Source organism: Lissotriton vulgaris, unplaced genomic scaffold (genome assembly GCF_964263255.1).
Source record: "Lissotriton vulgaris unplaced genomic scaffold, aLisVul1.2 SCAFFOLD_384, whole genome shotgun sequence".
Classification (NCBI taxonomy): domain Eukaryota; kingdom Metazoa; phylum Chordata; class Amphibia; order Caudata; family Salamandridae; genus Lissotriton; species Lissotriton vulgaris.
Window position 1 is genome coordinate 234,374 of NW_028255135.1, and position 23,293 is coordinate 257,666.

The 23,293-nt window shown below is 45.7% G+C and overlaps 2 protein-coding genes across 3 annotated transcripts in view; one reads left to right on the forward strand and one right to left on the reverse strand.

The window, feature by feature from the left end:
- Positions 1-8,754, reverse strand: part of LOC147659219 (uncharacterized) — a 231,440-nt gene extending 222,686 nt beyond the window's left edge. Inside the window, exon 1 of the mRNA XM_086951880.1 lies at positions 8,552-8,754. The gene's annotated coding sequence lies outside the window, so the exon portion shown is untranslated. The remainder of the gene's footprint in view (positions 1-8,551) is intronic.
- A 458-nt stretch (positions 8,755-9,212) lies between these two features.
- LOC147659220 (proteasome assembly chaperone 4-like) overlaps positions 9,213-23,293 on the forward strand; it is a 71,484-nt gene continuing 57,403 nt past the window's right edge. The window contains exon 1 of one of the 2 annotated variants that reach the window (XM_086951878.1): positions 9,213-9,466. In XM_086951878.1, the coding sequence (XP_086808004.1) occupies positions 9,293-9,466 (174 nt within the window). In that variant the 5' untranslated portion in view covers positions 9,213-9,292. The remainder of the gene's footprint in view (positions 9,467-23,293) is intronic. The other variant, XM_086951879.1, reaches the window with a different exon arrangement.

Consider the following 23,293-nt stretch of genomic DNA (forward strand, 5'->3'; position numbering starts at 1 on the left):
CCGAGGGAAGAGTACGTCTCGAAGGAGGTGGATACCCTCCATCTTGAAATGTCGATAGATCAACCACCCGTTGAATTCTTTGAGATTGATCACAGGTCTCTTGCCCCCATCTGTCTTGTCCACTAAGAAGACATTGCTGAGGAAACCGTTGGGATGGCGTGTTGATAGGCGGATGGCCCCTTTGCGGAGCAGTTCCGAGACCTCCCCGTCTATCAACCGCGCGTCGGACTCTGAAAACACCATTGGACGCGGGGGCACCGCTTGCGTGGGCTGGTCGTAGAACTCTATGTGGAACCCACGTACAGTTTGCAAGACCCAAGCGTCGGCAGTGAGCAACTCCCACTCCCCGTAAAAGGTTGCCAACCTCCCTCCAATTGGAACTTGATCCAAACAAAGTACACTTACCGGAGGCATTTCCTTGTCCAGAGTTCTTCCGGAACCCTCTGCCGCCGAAGCGCTGCCCTCTGGTGGGGTAGAAGTTGTTCAAATTTGCTGAGGTCTGGTACTGGCCTCTGCCGGAGCCTTGTCCTTTATTGGTGGTTTGCTGGCCACGGCCGGTCGCGCGGCCCCTACCGCGACCGGCCCCTCCGGAGAAACGTTGGTGAAACACCCGTTTAATGCTGGACTGAGCTTTGTCCAGAGATGTGAACGTGTTCACAAATTTGCCCAGCTCCCTGATAAAGGACTCGCCAAAGAGGCCTCCCTGGGCTACTGCGCCCGCCTCCGACGAGGCCAGATCCCCCAACTTCGGATCCAATTTTATCAAGAGTGAACGCCGCCGTTCGGTAGACAAGGCGCAGTTGGCGTTGCCTAGGAACACGATCACCCTTTGGGCCCAATTAGAAAGCACCTCCGGTGAAATGACGGTGCCATTCGCCTTCGCCTCCTCCGCCATGTCGAGGATCTTCGTGGCAGGCCCCATTGCATCCAACAGCTTGTCCTGGCAGGATCGCCAGGACCGATCGATACCCTTCCTGGGGTCTTTCATAAACTTCGCCAAGAAGGTGGCCATTTTGGTGTCCAGCTCAGGGGTCATGGCTACCTTACCCTCAAAAGTCGGTCTAGGGCACTCCCCACGCAGGCAACCCCTTGCCTCCTTCTCCAGCGGCTTGCGCAGCCTGCCCGCTACAAATTTCGCCACCGTCTCCCCCGGTGTCCAACCCGCGGAGCGTGGGTGGACGATCTCGTCCGGGTCCAGCATGCCCGACTCATCCCGTGGCATCTCCTTGGCTGAGGACGACGGGAGCCAAGATCGGGTCGACTCCCCGTCGTCATCCGTGTCCGGAGAGTCGTATACAGGAGAAGCGGGGGCCGTCGACACGTCCCCCGAAGTACCCGGATCCGCCAAGGGGGAAGGGGGCACTGCCGTTGCCTTCGCCAAAAAGGCGTCCCTGAGACGCTCAAACGCGCCCCTGTCCACTCCTTGGGCCTCCGAGGACGGGCCTTCCCTGCAGGGCTTCTTCGGTGCGGGCGGCAATCCGCCTGATGTCCCCGGGAGTTCGGGGGCCGGGGCCACATGCGCGGACGCAAGCTTTGCGCATTCCTCCACAATGCGGGCGGAGAGGCGGTCCTCCATAGGCCCCACCACCTCCGTCACGCAGCGGTAAATGGAATTATCCACCGCCTGGTAGAATTCGTCGTCCTGTAGGTAGGAGTAGGGTTCCTCCTCGTACTCTCCCTCCATTACGAAGCACAGGAGCAACACCAAAGGCACCCAGAAGGGCGTTAATCGAGATGTCTCTCGGGTATGGGCAGACCAATTGACTGCGATCACTTTTTGGGCCAACGGACGTGGCAGGTAGGGCTGCACCGACCCCCCAGCGCGCAGACTCTCCTCGCCGGGACCGAGTCTCCGCACCCCTCAAGCGCGCTAAGCCACACACAATCGATGAGGTGCACAAAATTCACCCGAAGGCGTTTTACGCGGTCAACGCCGCAATACAGACCCCAATGGGGCGTCAGAAACAGGGAAGCACAGACCCGGATCACCAGGTGTCAGAGGGGTACGCGAGGGCTGGCTCCTGCGCAGGCAGACTCCACGGCGCGGCCCCTGTAACTGCGGAGGCGTGCCGAGGAGTCGGCGAGACGCGAGGGCGCCCCCTGGCGGCTTACTTACTCACCGCACACAACGGGAAAGAAAGGTCGCGTAGGGACGAAAGAACGTTCCCGCGACTGGGGACTCTGTAATGGAAATAAACCATGGGGAGAGTCCCCAGCGATCGTACATACAATACAACCAGTAACTTATAAGGAAACAAGAAAAGCACTTATCTGGCTGCGGGAGCAGCGAAGAAAGAGGAGGAAGAGGAAGAGAAGGCCGGGTTTATAGCGGTGATGGACAGAGTGGAAGGACTATGGACTGCCAATATACAAGAGACTCTTGGGAGTTGTTGTTTTTGATCTGTTGAACGTTCCGTCAAATGCTTTAGGCCTTAAAGCATTTTGTTGTTCACTGTTATATATCTTTTCCTAAGCTGCTGTGGAGTCTTTATGTTAATAAAGCGAAGGAAGATATAGCATAATCTGAAGCCTCCGGTCCTGACATAGAATCTGCACAGCAATCACAGTATCTATAAAAGCTAATTTTAATGAAGATATACAACATTATCTATTCAGACATTCTGAAATGAGGACAGTTTTTCTCAATTTATAAGTCAGCATATTTCTAAATACTCAGTTTCAGACTAAAAGAGCAGAGAAAGTGGTGATGTTTTGGATAAAAAAAAATCCTTTAATAAATGAGGAAACAAGCAATTCTTTTGGATAAACAAATGTTCCCGAATGCAACTCATCTAAATAACTCTAGTCTTTTTGCGATTTTTGATTCTGTTTTTTTTTCACACCTCTTTAATATTTCTTCAATGAACATATGCAAATCAACATCCACACAAACTCGGACTGTTCACTGAATAATGTTCGCCCAAACACAAAGTGAAAAACAAGGGGTGCAAAAACCAGACAAAAGCTAATGATGTTACTCCAACTATACCTCTGTGATAAGCAAATCTGAATAAAAATGTTAGGGGGTGGAAGGGAGGGGGGCAGCTGAATGAGACACAGTACCAAGAATAGCAAGCAACAAAGTAATTAAAGAGAGTAAAAATACAGAATATCTTAAAACAGAATAAAAGATTTTGAGCTAAATAAATGAAGTATTCTGCTTCCTAACTCTGCAGATTTGGTTTTTAATAGTTAGAACATTGTTAGCTAACTAAATATTAATATACCAAACATTGCCAATACATTATGGCTGGCAACAACTACCTCAAGCATTTCCAGTACGATTGTTTTTATTCCAAGATCACGCACACTTCAAGAAAACCATGAATGCGGCCTTTTTCAGCACACAATGAAGTCGCAGGAAGACATTTCAAAGTGTACCGTTTATAAGGCTTTGGTGTGACATATTAAAGGCAAGTCATCTATTAAAGTTAGGTGACTAAATTGATGAGACTTGGTCAATTCTCCTTGCAAAGTGTTACTCGTTAATGGAAGGTACTCTTACCAAATGCAGTTTCATGGATTCTTTGCAAAGAGCAACAGGAAACATTAACCCCTTGGGCGCGGCCGCGATTCTGCGCCTGTGCGGCAGAATCGCGATTGGGTGGGTTTATGACGGCCCCCAGCCGTCATCAGCATCGAAGGGGTTAACTCAGGTCTCATCTACCTGAACCAAATCGCTTGTGGAAAGGACAAAACTATTTTGTGGTGTTCTGGTATAAATGAAAAGGACAATTTCAATAGGAATTTGTCTAGTTGATGAATTTAAAATCACCTAGAGGAAGAGCACAGAATATGTTAGGCGATTCAACCTAGAAAGTAGGTGATGACGGATGATTGGATCATTTTATATTCACCTATTTTAGAAAGTTTAACATTAATGTATGAGCACTGTAGTTCAATTATTGATTTTTATAACAAATAAATGTGGGTTTATTATTTTAATGTGTTGTATTGTTAAATAACATAATCAGTTTTAATGGTTATGTTATAAAACAAACTGTATTAAATATATAAATAACTAAGCAGGCCTATCATATGACCTGACCCACAATAAGACAGACACTACGAACCAGACTAATAGCTAAAGAGGGCGGCCACAGTAACTCATAATAGCCATGCTATCCTGTTGACTGAAATATATTTCACTGACCGTCCAACAAACCATAATCTAAAGAAAGCTGACCAAAGGCCCCTTTTTCTACACTACATTACTATTAAAATGATGTAGTGCTTTTTGACATTACATTAATCGTACAACAAAACAAAAACTTTCTCTAGCCAGACCTAAAAATGATGGTGGTGGGTTTAAGGTCCATTACTGATTACTTACAGTTGGAATTATACGTTCTAAAAGAATAAATCACTGTCAAAATGTAATAAAAGCTGGCCATTACCCATGTAATCCTCTGATAAAAAGCAATACATCAGATTGTTACATCGATAAATCCCATGGGAAAATAGTAATTGGCATTCCAACTTTACTAGGTGACACAGATGGCTCTTCGAAGGACCCCATCATCTGCCTGCCACTGAACATATATATTACCCAGAGGTTGAAGTGGGAGGGGTCTGTTGAGAACAACATGCCCACGTGTTTTAATTTCACAAAACAAATTTCCTCTATATTTTGTTAAAAAACAGCCACCATGGAGATGCCTTGGTGGAAAGTGAGAGGGCCTCCTGTGCTGATGAACCAATAGAGAGGCAGAGAGCAAAAGAAGAAACAAGTGAGGTCATCATGGTGCCTGCTACCAAAAATAAATGTGAATGTAAGCAACTGGTTATTCAGTAAATGTAAAGCCTGCTTAGGCGCTAGCTTTGGCTTTAACTTGAAGCTTAATGATGAAAAAGACTTATTCTTTTAATGGGGTAATGCAAGGGTGTTACCAGTTCAGTTCTACAGTGTGTCCTTTTAACCACATGGCTGCTGCGGGGATTTTTCCTGTGTGCTGGAAAGCTTTGATCACCATTGTTCATGACGAGCTCAGCTCGTCATCAGCACACGACACCCGTGGGTGATGACGAGCTGAGCTCGTCATCAGCATCGAAAGGGTTAATAAACATAAATTAAAATGTTTGCCCGAACTAAAGTCTATATTTTAAAAGCACTTTATCTTAGACTAAATCAGTTTGCACATTTTGCAGCAGCTTAACTTGTGCTGTGTGTAAAAGCAATTTAAAAATAAAGGCTTATGTATTCACAGTATGTTCGGTCACAGGTTGAGGGGACCTCGTAGGACTGAAAATGCAAGTCACTATTACCCACTGCACCATCCAGGAGTCAATTCTGTCGATCCACTCGTAGCTACATCTGCAGTGATTGCATTAACCAACAGAGGTTTCATAACATAAAATAGGGCATTCCTCACTATTGGTTTAGTTCAGTTTTTCCCAAACTGTGGGTAGGGGACTCACTTGTAGGTCAGATGCCGATTTTAGGTGGGTCGTGAAAGTCCAAGCAATAAATAAAAATGTGTAGTTCTGTATTTATCTTGTCACATTTGCTGCACTTCAGTAACAGAGGTCAATTGACAAGCTATATCTTCTGACTCTGACAAATTGCGGTTTAAGTTTTTTAACATGGTGATTGGTGTTTACAAACTCCTCCCACTTTGCATGCAGAGAAAGAAAAGAAAATGAATTATGTGACAATCTTGCTGAAGAAAAAGGCTGTAGGACGTCATTTTTGTAACAAACAACAAAATGGTATTGTAATTGTATTAACAAAATATAAATACTTATAAAAAGAACTGCATGCATTCAGAAGTTTGGAAAGCAAAAATGAAGAACTTTTTTTGTAATTCTGAAGTGTGATGGAAGCTAAGAGTTTAATGGGATCTAAAATAAAGACACTTTTCCTTGGTGATGCACAAATGATAAATATTCACTGTAAACCAATTTCCAGACAATATCGTTTGTGTGCTATATAGTGTTATCAGTAAACCTGTAGTACAAATGTTGTGCCCATTTAAATGGAAAATGTACTGTCTGTAAATGAAGTGCTACCACACAATACTTTAGTTGTATTTTAAAAAATACCTGATTTATGTCCATTAAATTTAAGTTCCGAAAGTTTGCTATGCTAAAAAGTGGATTGTGGTTCTAAAACGTTTGGGCAGAGTTGGTTTAATGTGTTTTTGTTTTTCATTTAAGGTGTTGTGCCGGACACTACAGGTGTGTGCATAATTATATGTGCAGCTACCTGAAAGTTATATATATATATATATATATATATATATATATATATATATATATATATATATATATATATATATATATATATATATATATATATATATATATATATATATATATATATATATATATAAATCAATCCTCTACCCACTGGCACAGGAAGACGACGCCATGTTCTGCTTTTACCAAAAAAGTTTTATTTTACAAGTCAGCTGCTGGGACGCGTTTCGCCTGTTCACCAGGCTTGTTCACCACAGTGCGAGTAAAGTTTGCATTACTTAAAGCCCACTTACGTTCAATTACGTGAATGAAACTACAATTCAATTGCCACTGAAAACAGACTCGTAGTTTTTACGGGTCGGGTATTTTAAAAAGCGGTAACACATTCTTTTAACTCTTATATTTTTGTAAACATTTACACAGTCGGTTTTTAAAAAAAATGCGATTTCATTCAGAGCATTTAATAAAGTGACTAGTGCATACGAGTGTCAACCGACGTTAATAAATTAAGCGCAAGTGCGCATGAATACCAGTGTGCTATACATAAATCCAATTAGTAGCAAACAATCAAATACATAGGAATTGTACCGCTATGTATTCTGTGATTATTATGAGTTTAGCCCTAGTGGGCAGTTTTGTTGGCGGCATATTTCATGTCTAGCATTCTCTAGTAGGCTTTAAACATATACATCAAATACCTATAATACTGAGCATACTCAGGTTAGAAGCATTCTCAATAAGCACTGGCATTTGATACGGAGTGACCCTGTTCTAGGTAAAATTGCCACCAAGAAACCCTAGATTACATTCCGAAAAGCCAGATGCTTCAAATAAATGATGGTAAGCAACACTTTGAAAGTTCCTCTCCCCAAAAAAACAACCAAATTGTGGTTGGTTAAAAAGGAGGGATTTTTAAAATGTCTAAAATGTAAGGCATGTATTCATGGTAAAAACACCTCAACATATACATCCAACCTCTCAGACAGAAAATTCAAAATCAAAGGGCACTACCACTGCAAAACTGATCATGCTGTCTACGTGCTTCAGTGCCCTTGTGGCTTGAAGTACGTGGGCAGCACGACCCTCCCTGTTCATATGCGAATTTTGCAGCATCTTCGAGCCATCAAAAATGGTGATAAGACATATCCTGTCGCAAGACATTTTGACAAAATGCATGATAGAAACTTGACAGGACTGTCTTACTTTGTGATAGATGCGATCAAGAAAAGTGAAAGAGGTGGTAATTATGGGAAAAAGCTGCGAAAACTTGCGTCGAGGTACATAATTAAGTTAAATAGCAAGTACCCGGGAGGTCTCAACATGGAAGAAGATCTTCATAAACACCTTTAATTCTCAAGCAGTAGAAAAACACCCTTTCAATGTTTGCAGTTGTTTTTAACAGTTTTTTCATTATTTTGGGTTTCTTTGATGTATATGTTTAAAGACTACTAGAGAATGATAGACATGAAATATGCCGCCAACAAAACTGCCGACTAGGGCTAAACTCATAATAATCACAGAATACATAGCGGTACAATTCCTATGTATTTGATTGTTTGCTACTAATTGGATTTATGTATAGCACACTGGTATTCATGCGCACTTGCGCTTAATTTATTAACGTCGGTTGACACTCGTATGCACTAGTCACTTTATTAAATGCTCTGAATGAAATCGCATTTTTTTAAAAACCGACTGTGTAAATGTTTACAAAAATATAAGAGTTAAAAGAATGTGTTACCGCTTTTTAAAATACCCGACCCGTAAAAACTACGAGTCTGTTTTCAGTGGCAATTGAATTGTAGTTTCATTCACGTAATTGAACGTAAGTGGGCTTTAAGTAATGCAAACTTTACTCGCACTGTGGTGAACAAGCCTGGTGAACGGGCGAAACGCGTCCCAGCAGCCGACTTGTAAAATAAAACTTTTTTGGTAAAAGCAGAACATGGCGTCGTCTTCCTGTGCCAGTGGGTAGAGGATTGATTTATACATAAGGACTTGGTCGAGTCAGTCCTAGACGACGACGCACTCTTCGATTTGGAGCCGCGGTGGTTGTGACTCGGCGACTGGAGCCGTATATATATATTATATATATATATATATATATATATATATATATATATATATATATATATATATATATATATATATTGTTATTTTCAGTCACGTCTTTGACCCCGGCCGACCCCACTGTTTTCAGGATCAGTTTCCATAATTTTTGTATGCACTTCGACCACTTATAGTACCTATGACTACACGTCAATATGAAGCATGGTCTAGGATGTGCGGTAACGTGACTAAACTTCTACCATACGAAACAATATGATTTCCCAACATTCCAATGCCCGCGCACCTCAGCTGTGGAGTAGAAGTCCTCGAACTGGGGATCGATCAGCCTATTATCTTGACCGGATCACTGGAAAGATGCGTCAGGTTCAGCCCCCTCCACTTACAAGCGCTCGGGGGCTGATGCCACCTGTATCTCAAATCTCTTTACTCATCTTATCTGCCTGAAGAGTGGAAAAGACAGCGACAAGAACATACACAGCGGGCAATGCTATTCCATCCAATAGAGCCAATCCAAAGCGAGTAGTCGTTGACACAGAAAGAGGACTGGGGGAAACTTGGCTCTTTGGTCGATACTCGAATGCTGCCATTACTGCGTTGTTTTAATTACTTTATGATTAAGCAAGTTGCTGCATGTTTTATTGGACGGAAATATATTTTTATCGTGACTGTACGTAATAAAGGCTTTATTATATTAGATAGATACATTGGCTCCTGTTTTAATTGATTGTTAAAACTGTATTTATATCTCTAGAAAATATACCTAGCGTGTTAGCAAGGTTGGGCGATTTGTTAGAGCATTTGATTCCAAACAAAGCTTTTTTGGTGCCCTTTCGTGTGTAGTTTCACACCCGTTCCTTCTTTGTATAAACAGTGCTGTGTAAGGCTGGATTATAAAGGAAAAGCAGAGCACGCTAAATATTACGTCACGCGTGCTCCTCTAGCCTGACGCTCCAAAACGAAAGTGAAACTGGAACTTCGAAGCTATTTTGCTAGTGCTGGCCCAGGAGGTGCGTGCGGCTAAATCATGGATGAGGGCGATACTATTGGGACTTCAGGCATCTCATTGCACGACTTTAGCGAGAAGCTGGGCGAATTACGAGTGCACTTTCATGTCATGCGTCTGTCTGGCGGATTCTTCCTTTGGGTTGGTTCTTCAGGATCTTTTTCTAGTCTTGCAGTGGCCATGTGCAGCAGATATGTGAGTGTTCGGTTCTTGTTTGCCTACAGTGTGGGAGGGGCGGGCAGTTCTAGGTACCAATCGGTCCTTTTTTGCGTGTCTTTTTTTGCTTTAGCAAAAGGTTCTGCTACAGTTTTAATTCTCCTAATGTCATTGATGCACCAGGACTCAGGATAGAAATGAAAACAAAGCTGGCTACATGTACAATTATTGTGTGTCTGGAGTGGATGCAAGGATAGCTGTGGATGGGTATTGGGGGTACATCGGGGGGGGGGGACAAATGTGTGAATCGATATTTGGATGTCTCGATGATTGTAACGGTGGCTGGATGGAGTCTGGGTGGATGGTAATAGATGGCAACTCATCGGATATAAAGTAAAGCGTATTATAAACCAGCTAGAGCTTCTGAGGAGAAGCACTCCAGACCCATTCCACATTCCAGTCTCCTTTGCCGGTAGCTGCTTCAAACATAGAAACGTATGTCGGCTGCACATCAAGGCATAGCAAATCATCGACTATAAATGGAGGTTAATTCATTCTAAACAAGATAGAGCGTTTCTTAGCAGGAACAATAGTTCACACGTCCAAATCTTTACTACTATTGTCTTCCCAAGCTCTGTTCTTCATAAATGTGGTATTATTGTAAAGCGCACTGTTACTCTACCCGAGTGTCCTGGCGCTGTAGACCGCTAGGGAACCCGTCCTGGTTTTCTCTGTGAGATGGTCCCTTTATGGGTATCTCCAGGGTGAAACCAGGCATCCCCGGCGTCTGTGGGGGGCCGTTGTAGAGATGAGGCAAGCTTAATGCCCAGAGTTGCCGAGTGTGTTCCCTGGTTAGAGTAGGCACTGAGGCGAAAATTATCGAGTCCGTTGACCCTGGTCCAAGACCCTACCGTGTCGGGAATTGAACCCTGGTCCCGGGCTATTCTCTGCTTACAGGTCTGCCGCCTCTAACCAGTGAGCCATACCACACCACTTCATGTCCCTTCGTTCAGGGAATGCATGCACCGGGAAGTTTCTTCTTGGTTAACTACGCTCTCAACACACCGTGATGGCAGACAGAAGGAGGATGGGTGCACACTGCCTCATATCCCAGCACTTAGTTGGCCCCGATGCATCATAATAAATGCAGTGCATGATAACACTTACTTTGGAGTCAGGCTTTAGTTTTTCACCCTTGTTGGTGCAGCTAGTGCTGTGTATCTCTAGACATGTGTTTCAGGATAGTTGTCCTTTTTCAGTAGAGAGCAACACATTCTTTGGGGGTGCTGTAAATGCAACTAGAGCTCATTAGCTCAAGGGAGCCTTTTAAAACGGAAGGAGGGTGTGAAGGACTGGGCTATTTAGAACCCAGCGGTGCCAGGGCACAACACCTGAAACCTTCGTGGGTAACCTGCTCCGGCGTACGAATCACAGAGACACGGGACACTTCCTTCGACGTCAAAGATTCAAGGTTTATTTACTGCAGGGAAACACAGAAATCACGGAAGTACAACCAGTGTAGTTCAGAGTAACTGCTTCAAATTGGTTCTGCGGATCGCTCCTTTTATACACGATTTTCCCATAGAGTTGCATTAGACACAAAAGTTTATGACCAGGTTCCCGCAATTATCCCCCAGAGGGGTCGTTTTGGTCGCTTTCATACACATAAGGTCCGGAACATAAGTGCGGAAACATTTGGCGTTTCCCAACTGTAAAAACCCATCTTCCCATCATTAGTGCATTCCAATCAGCAGTAAAACAGATCGAAGTAGGAACAAGAACAGGTGTAGAGGAAGACGGAGACAGTGGAGAGATCGGAAAGGGTGTAAAAGGGGAGGTATCAGGAAACACGAGATACAGGCATCAAAGGGACGTGCCTAATGAGATGCACGGCTGCAACAATAAGTCCGTGCGGCAAGATGAGCCTCGAGCGGCGCCATCTGCTTTACAGTAGCATCCCCCTCATCATAAAGACACTTACAAAGGACATGTGTCTTCCGCAAATATCTTGGGAGTCCCAGGGTCGCGAAGCGGACATCGTCCGTTCGCTGGCTACTTGAGGGCAAGAGACAAAATGGATGCCGTATCTAAGATGGAACCCGTGGGTACAGATAGAAATACCCACGTAACAGGCGAACGGTTTAGGTTAGCACAGTGAAACTGCGCACACTCACTAAACTCGTCATTTGCGGTTCATAGATACCAGACTCGACCATATTCGTGCGAGTCGAAAACATCACTTACAATTGTCACGGAACCTCAGACGCTCCTTTTGCCCTCATGTAGGCAAGCACTAGTCGGAATCATACTCGATATTCATCAGACCATCTAGATGTTGTTGTAGCATAGCTCTGTCCAACCGAGTCCCCTTGGTAACAGGAGGCTGTCTCATACACGTTGTAGCACAGAGGCCACATAAGGCAGGACCGCACTGCACACAAAGGCAACACGTGAACAGGAATGCCACAACGACTCCGATGATCATCAGAATCTTCCAACCCCAAGTCGACATCAAGCCCCAAAACCACCCAAGTAGCGTCCAATCCCCTACATCCACGTGTATGGATTCAGAGATTTTATGCAACTTAGAGATGGCTTGATAGACGGTCGGAGCATTATCTGGAATGAAAATGCAGCAGCTCGAATGGATCACCTTACATACCCCACCTCGGTCTGCTAAGATGACATCTAAAACCATACGGTTTTGTAACGTCATAAGTCTATCCGCCTGAAGTTCTGTGGTGATATTACCAAGGGCACTGGCAGTAATGTTAGCTGTCGATTCTACCACTCGAGTCAACTGTCTCAGGTTCCTACTATTAACCATAGGTCCCCAAAACGGGAGGAAACCCTTGAAAAAGTCTCCTGCCTCTTGACCGGCAGTATCCTCTTCGCTAATTACGCCTCTCACAACTCTAGTCTTGTGATAATAGGCATCTATAGTGAACGTCGGAGGCAACAGATTTGCAATGAAACATGAGCCCATGAAGTCAGCGGGCAACCATGCGTATGCACGATCATGGCAGATAAAGTATGTACCCTTGGCAGCCAGAAACACAGGGGACGAGAACATCGGCAGAATGTAATTTTCAATGCAAGCACTCGCTCCAAGTCGGGCTTGCGATCTTCGGCCACGACCCATGAGGCAATAATTACCAATGTGGGGTACGACCCATATCGGAGGTGAGCTTTTAAGCTGCTTTTCACTCGTGAACACACTATACTCGCCTCTACTCAGGACCTTGTAAGCTTGTACCTCTTCTTCGGGAATAAGCGAGGGATCATAGATATCGCTGTCTAAGTCCTCTATTGCTATTGACAAAGGTTTCTGATACGAGGTAGGACCAGAGTAGGGGGAACGTGGTTCTCGAATGGGGTGGAAACCCAATGCGCTTCGAAACATTGTTTGAAATGCTCGAGCTGACCCTTGGGAACTATACGGTAACACCAGATATGGAATTCCCTTATCCGTAGTATGTGGCATCAACCCACACACCCAACAATTAGTAGTGTTAACCACTAACTGATGCTGATGAAGGAGCTGAATAAAGGAATTGTTGCGAAATTCTGCACGTCTAGCCTGCTCGTGTTCCGGTAAGATGTGAAAGGAATGAGGGGAAATAGTGGAAGTAAGTTTAGGGTCAGGGGTAGGAGTAGGTGTAGCAGAAAGTAAGAAGTAAGACATTGTGTAATACACCCCACCCGCCAATAATGCAGAAGCAGTCAACAATAATACAAATATTTGGAATATAAAACATTTGGTACGACTAAGTTGCTGCAGCTTGAATCTATGAGCCTGTGTTCCTTCCAAATCGTTCAGCTTCGAGAATGCCATTCCCTACGACCGTCCGCAACGTTTCTTGACGCACTTCGTTCTGTGTAGCAATAGTCAATCCCTGGGAGTTCCCAGGAACCGACGGCCTTTAACCTAGCGTCAAGACCTACTAACCAGAAGGAAGTGCGCGCGCGGCCCTACGGCCTTTAATGCACAATATATATATATGCAAAAACAATGTCTCTCAGCTGTGGGAGCAAAAGTATAAGGAATGAAACTCAATGTATATACACAAGAATAATCACAATAATATGAATGTTCAGAACTGATCACGGAAAACGGGATAATACAATTGTCAAGGGACAGAACAGGATCTTTTATTAGTCTTTAGTACGAGATCGCAAAAAGTATTGAGTTTTCCCAGGACGTGTCTGCTCGTCAAACAAAGGATCCGTTGAAGAGACAGCGTCCTGCTGATCAGCTGAGTGTTCTGGTCTTGAGTCGTTTGATGACAATTGTTCAACAGAGTCTTTCTGCTGCGCTGAGGATTCTCCAACAGGCTGTGCGTCGCTAAAAGGAACAAACGCCGGCAATCCTTCTGTTTCAGTTGATGCAATGCCTCTCCTCACCCACGGGTCTGCCGGCAAAGGGATAGGGACTTTCTTCGTGTGGGTGGCATGCACCCAGTTCTTCCGTCCCTCAAGACGAACAGCAGTCCTCGTGGCGAGGAGAACCTGGTAGGGTCCGGTAAACCTCGGGTCCAAGTTGTTCTTGCGCGAAAAGTTCCGCGTCACCACCCAATCTCCAGGCTGGAGCTGGTGGCCTGGACCCTCCGTCTGCGTCGGCAGCGCGTCGTAAACCTGTTGGTGAATTAACCTCAGTTTAGCAGTCAAGTCATGAAGATAATCTATCAACATTGGGTACTCAAGATCACAGAACATTCCTGGCCTAGGAACCCCCCAAACATTCGCAGGACGGCCGAACACTATTTCATAGGGACTAAGCCCTACTCGGGAGTGCACAGTCGCCCTAGTTGACAGTAATGCTAAGGGTAAAGCGTCAGGCCACGAAAGACCAGTCGTAGCCTGAATCTTTGCTAGTTTCAGTTTACGGGTGCCGTTATACCCTTCAACCAAACCAGCTGACTGAGGATGATTGGCGCTGTGGAATTTCTGATTAATTCCAAGGCCCTTACATACACTCCTCATCACGCTCCCCACAAACTCACTTCCGTTATCTGACCACACGACTCTAGGCATTCCGTACCGAGGAAAATATTCCTTCAGTAGGATTTTCGCAGTAGACAAAGCAGTATTGTCTTTAAGAGGATAGGCCTCGATCCATCGGGAGAATGCGCAAACCACTACTAAAACGTATTTCAGGTTATTGCATCGCTCCATATGGATGAAGTCCAATTGAATCACCTCAAAGGGACATGAAGGGGGAGCAAAACTGCCAGGAGGAGTTGGGGTTCCTTTGCCAGGATTGTACATCATACACACCATACAATTCTTCACCAGACGTTCAGCACATTTCGTGATACCATCATTCTTCCATACAGGAGACAACAACTTACAAATACCTTTCGCACTAATATGGGCTAACCCATGTGCCATTGTCACAACGGCCAGCACATACGCATCGGGTAACAACCATCTTTTCTGATCTGACAAATCAATCCAACAACCATTCGCATCCAACTTTCCCGTACTTTCTTTCCACTTCGCCTTTTCAGTCTCGGTGGCCTCATTCTGAATTTCTTTCACACTTTCAATAGTGTCTTCACACATGCTCGACTCTATAGGCCACCTAACCGAACTCGTCACATACATTCGAGTGCTAAGGTTCCGGGCAGTCTCCTTAGCAATCTCGTCCGCAAACGCATTACCACGACCAACATCATCCGTCACCTTACGATGCGCACTACATTTAACAATCGCTACTTGCTTAGGCAACGTCAGTGCATCCAAAAGATCATTCACAAGCTGGCCATGCTGAATCTTCGTACCGTGCGACGTCAAGAAACCTCTCTCTCTCCACAATCGTCCAAAACTATGTGCGACGCCAAATGCATATTGGCTGTCGGTGAACACATTCACACGTTTCCCTTTTGCTAACACGCACGCTCTAGTGAGAGCGATCAGCTCTGCAGCTTGGGCAGAATTCTGATTCAATCTTGCAGTCTCAACAACAGTATTCAACGTTACAACAGCATAAGCGGTAGTCACATCGCCATTCGGCAACTTAAAACACGAACCATCCACATACAGTGTTCCATCTGGGTCTTCCAATGGGGTGTTTTTAAGGTCCACTCGACCTTTTGTTTCTTCTTCCGTCCTCAAATAACAATCGTGTTCTGTTATTTCATCTGACTCTGAGCTAATTGGTAACAAAGTCGCCGGGTTCAGAACATTGCAACGTTTTATTTGGATATGACTTGCCAGCAACGTCAATTCGTACCCAGACAATCTCGCACTCGTTAAGTGCTGCGTTTTCGTACGATTCAAAAGAGTATCGACTGCATGCGGAACCATCACCGTAAGCATATTATCCATGACCAGTCCTGCTGATTGTCGGATGGAGACCGCAGCTGCCGCAGTTGCTCTCAAACAACTCGGCAATGCTCTAGCTACTGGGTCCAAGGTCGAGGAAAAATATGCACATGGACGTTGCTTACCACCAAAAGGTTGCGTTAAGACACTCAAAGCACAACCTTCCCTCTCGTGAACATATAATGTAAACGGCTTACTGTAGTCGGGAGTACCCAACACAGGAGCCGAACACAATGAATCACGCAGTTCAGAAAAACTTTTCTGACATTCTTCCGTCCATGGTAAAGGAGTTGAAACATCCTTGCACGTAAGAGCCACTAATGGTTTCGCTAGCAATGAGAAGTTAGGAATCCATTGCCTGCAGTACGACGTGATACCTAGAAAGGCACGCACATCTCTTTGTGTTGTTGGCACAGCCATTCGCGCAATTGCTGCAATTCTCTCTGGGGTCAGCCTCCTTCCCTCCTTTGACAATAAGTGACCTAGGTAGGCTACTTCTTGACAACAGTATTGGAGTTTAGAAGGGGACACCTTATGATTCAACTCGCAGAGATGTTGCAGCAACGACACCGTAGCAATTTTGCAAATGTCCTGAGTATCAGCAGCCACCAATAGGTCATCGACGTATTGGATTAAGGCCGCACCAGCCGGCAACCGAAACGCATCCAGTTGACCCTTCAAGGCTTGACTGTAAATCGACGGACTTTCACAGTAGCCCTGAGGAGCGCGTTTAAACCGGAAGCTACGTCCACCGAGAGAGAAACCGAAAAGGTCTCTGCTCTCTTCGGCAATCGGGATGCTGAAGAACGCATTCTTCAAGTCCATCACCGAGAACCACGATGCAGAAGCTGGAATCAGAGTCAGTAGTGCCGTGATGTCAGGCACAACGGGGAACTGAGGAACCACAATTTTATTAACCTCCCGTAAATCGATAACAAAGCGATAAACAGGTGGTTTCGAAGGATCAGTACGTTTTAGAATGGGCAGTACAGGGCTGTTGCACACGTTTCCCCGTGTTTCTTCAATAACATCTTTCTCGATCAGATCATAAATGATCGCTAACAGTGCTCGTTTACCATCAAGAGAGATACGATACTGGGGAATACGTGGCAACCGCACATTAGATTTTAGCTGAACAACATAAGGGGAAATATCAAGCAGGCCCACATCGTTGGGACCTGTCGCCCACAAAGATGTAGGAAGAGAACTCAATTCCGGTGGAAGCTTATCGAGAGACAAATACATAGGAGAGACAACCCTCTCTCCTAACGTAAGCTTTACACCCGCAGGAGAACAATACAAAGTTGCATACAAACGTTTAAGCAAATCCAGACCCAAAAGATTTTCACCACAGCCAGTAGTCAAAATTAACGGAGCTTGAAGCTCACGTGGCCCTATCGTAAGGGGCAAAGGGCACGAAACTGGATTGCTAACAGGGGCGCCAGAGAATCCAACGGAAACATTTGTTAAGCCAGACAAAGGTGCGCCAGGGAGTTTCGAGTGCTTGATGGAACTTTTCGCTGCACCAGTGTCCAACAGAAAAGGCTCAACGACGCCCGATGTAGCAACTGCGACGTAAGGCCCTCTCTGATCAACCGGAACTGATACCACTCCCTCTCCTTGTCTTTGGCTGTCCTAGTAATTACTGTCGTCAGTTCCCTGATCGACGTAATAATCGTCTACATTGTACTGCGCAGATCGTCCTTGCGTTGATCCACGTTGATCGAAACAATTATTAGAAGTAGAGGAGTTATCGGAACGATCATTCTGAGCACCACGACCCCTACCACGTGATACCTGATGAGAACCACCACGACCTCCTTTGGACGAATTACCACTATTTCGATCGTTCAAAACAGGGCAATTGAATTTAATGTGCCCCTCCTGTCTACAATAAGCACATTGGTTGTACCCTAACGACGATCTTTGGGAGGAGGAATCAGTACGCGGCTGTGATCGATTCGATTGCAACTGCGTTCTATTCTGTTGGGGTGCATTCTGGTTTGAACGCGGAGGATACGCTTGTTGCAACAACACTTTAGTTTTTAGTTCTTTCGTCTTTTTATCAGCACGGTCGTTCTCCTCTTTCTCCCTATTCTCATAATATTGTGCTGTAGCCAATATCTGAGCTGAGGTAGAAACGGCCCATGCACTTTCCGAATTCTTTAATTTATTGCTCAATTCGGGCAATAAGTTTGAAACAAATTTGTCCACGAACAACCTTTGACCACCCTCAGTGCTCATATCCTGACCACTATGATCAATGAAAGCCTCCTCGAACCTCGTAAAGAAGTCGGAGACACTCTCATCCTTCTTTTGTTTACAAGCTGATAATTTGTCCCAATTCACCCTCATAGCCGGCATAAGAGTTTTCATTAACGCTATTATTCGTTGAGGAAGAGCAGTAATCATCTGCTCAGGTTTAGCCCCACCAGTTTGTAACCCATCCGCCGCCACGATGGCAGCCCAGTCACCACCTAATTCATTCGGATGATTTTCCTGTCGAATCTTAGCCCATACAGGTTGCGGTACGACATTGCCGAACAACATATCAATATCGGCAAGATTCATTATTGTAGCGTCTACAAGCTGCGATAATTCTTTGTAATACCCTGTAGGATTTTTGCGAGGGTCAGGCAAAGATTGCTTCACCTGTAACACTTCCGAGCGTTTCCATGGGAGATGTATCCATACTCTCTGGAAATGCGCCAGCGTCGCTGGGTTAGCATTAGGATCAGCTGGCATCCACACCGGTGGCACTTCACGCATAGGAAACTGACCAGACTCATCCGGCTGTCTTTCAATATCCTCAACAAACAATGCATGAGGTATCGGAGTGGGACGAAAAGATAGCAACCGCTCAACAGCACGTCGAACGTTGGTATCCACTATCAGTCCATTTGAGAACTGAAGCTGAAGATCAGACAAAGCGGCCAGCACCTCGTCAGGCGCATCGGCCGATATCTGATCGCGAAGGAACTTACACATTTCATCGAACACGTATCTCTGGGTTGGTATATTGAATTGACAAAACGTTTCGAGTACAACACGGGGTGGACTTCTAAGAGGGTTTACCATCCAACCCATCGCCATATTATATAGCGCAACGCGTTCTCTGTTTCCAGGAAGCTGACTACGTCTCTGAGGACCATCGGAACCAGCGGACCCATGAACGGGTCCGAGCGAATGAACGAAGCTAGCCGCAAGAGGAGTAGTACGAGAACGAGTCGAGGGAGAAGTATAGGACACAGGACTAACAAGTGAAGGGGTAAAAACAGTAGCGACAGCAGGAGTTAACAGAACAGGAGCAGCAGCGGGAGCAGGAGTATGTGGAAGCGGTGGAGCAGTAGGGATAGCAACAGGCAAAGGAGCAGGAACAGTCGGAAGAGCGGGTGCAGGTTGAGGAACAGGCGGAGGAAGAATAGGCGGAAGAATAGGTACGGCAGGAACCACAGGAGTTGCGGTACCCTGTACGTACGGAGGTGGCGACTTCAGAAGATAAGACATTAAAGGATCCTCAACTGACTCTTCCTTCTTTTCCGATTCCGTAGGCAAAGCGGGATAACATTTATCAACGGTCATACGCTGTAGTCTATCAAACACTTCCTTATCCTTAACCTCCTTGTCGCGCTGAAATTGCTCTGCTTTCTTCACTATGGTGGCAACATTATCTTTCTGATTTCGTTTAGTCTGTCTGATTTCTTTCTGTTTGGCTTCTTTACGCCACAACCGAAAGGCATCAAACATGGCTTCCTTCCTTTCGAACAATTTAATCTCTAGATTATCTAAGATCGGGGTCTCAAAGCTACCATGAGGTGGCCAACGAAGGTCACCGTCCTTCTTCGTATATTTAATCCAGTATTCATTAAAAGTAATCGGGCCTAGCCCATGTTTACTGTACAGTTCATAAGTCGGAGTTCCAACCGGAGGTATCGGACACGAGTCCTCCAATCGGGAATCCACACCACAAGGTCTGAAACAACTAAACAAAGTACTGCGACTAGGCATCTTGCACACTAGCCGAGTTTCACAAACTTCAAGGGTTACGGGATTTACCAAGTCCCAGCAAAAAGCAAAAACCCTCGGTTTTTGGCGGCTGCAGTCGTCAAACAACACAACAAAATACGCTAGCAAAGTGTCACCGACAAAAACACTCTCACAGCGTCAACAAAAAAAAACACTCTCTAAAGTGTCAACAACCAAGGACTCCGGGAGCGACCCACAAATACTTAACTCAAAGATCGATGGCGTCACCAGGAAGGCCCGTCAATCGTCTCGCTCTACCAAGGTCTACGCCAGGCGCCAAAACAGGTCTACAGTCAGGGCAGCAGTCCGTCGCAGCCGTCAGGAGGCGGGAATCTTCGCGGGAAAAGTCTTCGGGCCACTTATTTCGACAACAGGATCGATGAAGCGGAGTGCACCTTCCCTCGGAGATTTCACACGAAGTTCCTCACGATCGTCGGGCTTGGACCGGTACCACTGATGCAGCCCCACGTTGGGCGCCAACTGAAGGACTGGGCTATTTAGAACCCAGCGGTGCCAGGGCACAACACCTGAAACCTTCGTGGGTAACCTGCTCCGGCGTACGAATCACAGAGACACGGGACACTTCCTTCGACGTCAAAGATTCAAGGTTTATTTACTGCAGGGAAACACAGAAATCACGGAAGTACAACCAGTGTAGTTCAGAGTAACTGCTTCAAATTGGTTCTGCGGATCGCTCCTTTTATACACGATTTTCCCATAGAGTTGCATTAGACACAAAAGTTTATGACCCGGTTCCCGCAATTATCCCCCAGAGGGGTCGTTTTGGTCGCTTTCATACACATAAGGTCCGGAACATAAGTGCGGAAACATTTGGCGTTTCCCAACTGTAAAAACCCATCTTCCCATCATTAGTGCATTCCAATCAGCAGTAAAACAGATCGAAGTAGGAACAAGAACAGGTGTAGAGGAAGACGGAGACAGTGGAGAGATCGGAAAGGGTGTAAAAGGGGAGGTATCAGGAAACACGAGATACAGGCATCAAAGGGACGTGCCTAATGAGATGCACGGCTGCAACAATAAGTCCGTGCGGCAAGATGAGCCTCGAGCGGCGCCATCTGCTTTACAGTAGCATCCCCCTCATCATAAAGACACTTACAAAGGACATGTGTCTTCCGCAAATATCTTGGGAGTCCCAGGGTCGCGAAGCGGACATCGTCCGTTCGCTGGCTACTTGAGGGCAAGAGACAAAATGGATGCCGTATCTAAGATGGAACCCGTGGGTACAGATAGAAATACCCACGTAACAGGCGAACGGTTTAGGTTAGCACAGTGAAACTGCGCACACTCACTAAACTCGTCATTTGCGGTTCATAGATACCAGACTCGACCATATTCGTGCGAGTCGAAAACATCACTTGCAATTGTCACGGAACCTCAGGTGGGCACACACTGCCTCACATCCTAACACTCAGTTTGCCCCAATGCATCATATTAAATGCAGTGCATAACACTTACTTCGGTGTTAGGCTTTAGTTTTTCACCCTTGTTGGTGTAGCCAGTGCTGTGTATCTCTAGACACGTGTTTCAGGATAGTTGTCCTTCTTCAGTAGAGAGCAACACATTCTTGATGGCAACTATGGAGACATCAAAAGACACACAATTGCTGGACGGAATGCAGAACAAATCAAAACATTAACCCCCAGTCAAGAGATCTGGGTTAAATCCATCATTCTTTTGCTCACCATGCCACCCCATTTTAGACCTGGCAATATGCAAATCAGTCTTGACCCTGTGCCTCATGGGAACAGTCCAGCCCGAACAGCCAAGCCAGGTCCTCCCTGGATCGGAAACAAGCAACTTAGGACTGGTTTCGGGGTTTCACCCCTCTTCAGCCAGGATAGCTTGATTCCAGCGGCTCAGTGAACCCAGGACCCATGTCTGGTGGGCATACCTGGCAGACTTAGGGCGGGAAAGCAAAAGACACACAATTGATGTCACCTCGAGTGGCAGGGGTATGCTCAGACGTGAGTCCCGTGCTCTCCATGCCACTGGAATCAAGCTATCTTGACTGAAGATGGGTGAAACTCCAAAACCGGTCCTAGAATTCTTGTTTCCAGTCCAGGGAGGACCTGGCCTGGCAGTTCGGACTGGACTGTTCCCATTGGGCGCAGGGTCAAGACTGATTTGCATATGGCTGGGTCCAAACTGGAATGGCGAGCAAAAAAATTATGGTTTTAGGCCCAGATCTCTGTACTGGGGCGAATGTATGACATTGTTCTGCATTCTGTTAATCACTAGTTCTTTTTGCATTTGTCACCCCGAGTGGGACGGTATGCTCAGACGTGAGTCTCGTGCTCTCCATGCCACTGGAATCAAGCTATCCTGGCTGAAGGGTGAAACCCCGAAACCGGTCCTAGGATGCTTGTTTCCAGTCCAGGGAGGACCTGGCCTGGCAGTTCGGGCTGGACTGTTCCGTTTGGGCGCAGGGTCAAGACTGATTTGCATATGGCTGGGTCCAAACTGGAATGGCATGGTGAGCAAATAAACGATGGATTTAGGCCCAGATCTCTGTACTTGGGTGAATGTATGACATTGTTCTGCATTCTGTCCATCACTAGTTCTTTTTACAATGGAGACATAGCGGTACATTTTAGCTTCACGAGTACCCCACCGCAGGGAAAGCCAGGCTGATTTATTTAAGCATATTTATTACCTTACCTCGTCACTATGCCTGTACATGTGAATAAGCGCAGGACTCTTAAATCAGCTGCGTAGCAGAACTTTGGATAGAGGCTGCAATGCCATATAATTTCAAAAACCCGATACACAATAACAACAGACACAGGTATCACATTGCTGGACGCTAGTGACTACTATCCTGGCTGTCAATCGACCCTCAGGGAAGACGGGTGGTGGTGTTGCCGCCATTATACATAAAAACCATACGTTTGTCACTATGACTTCCCTTGACTTGCCAGAGGTAGAGAACATTGTCATCACACTTGACACTAACACTGGGTCTCTTGTACTGGTGCTCATCTATCCCCCCCCCACCCCCCCCTCCCCAGACCATGCCCTCGTTCACACTCTCCTTAAGTGAGCAAATGGCCAACCTCGTCATGAACCATGCTAGGGTCCTACTTATCGGTGACTTGAACTACTGGTTCAATGACGATCTTGGCGGGCCACATGCTGTAGAACTCTCCTAATTACTCTCCAACTTAAATCTGTCCCAGCACTTATTTTCCCCTACCCACATAAAGGGTCCTATAACCTCACATTGTCGGTGCCCTTAATTTCTCCCTACATTTGTCTGACCACCATCTGATTGAATTTACAGCCATTCTCAACGGCAGGATTAAGATCCCCAAGGTGGCGGGAGTCTTGACAAGAAAGTGGAGAACCCTCGACAAACGGGAATTTATTAACACCCTAGCCAGCTCTCTACCCACTTTTAGCCCCAATGTTAATTCCATGGAAAATGATATTGTGGACTGGCTATTGTCTGCTAGTGATGCACATGCTCCACTCACCAAACTCACCAAATTCAAT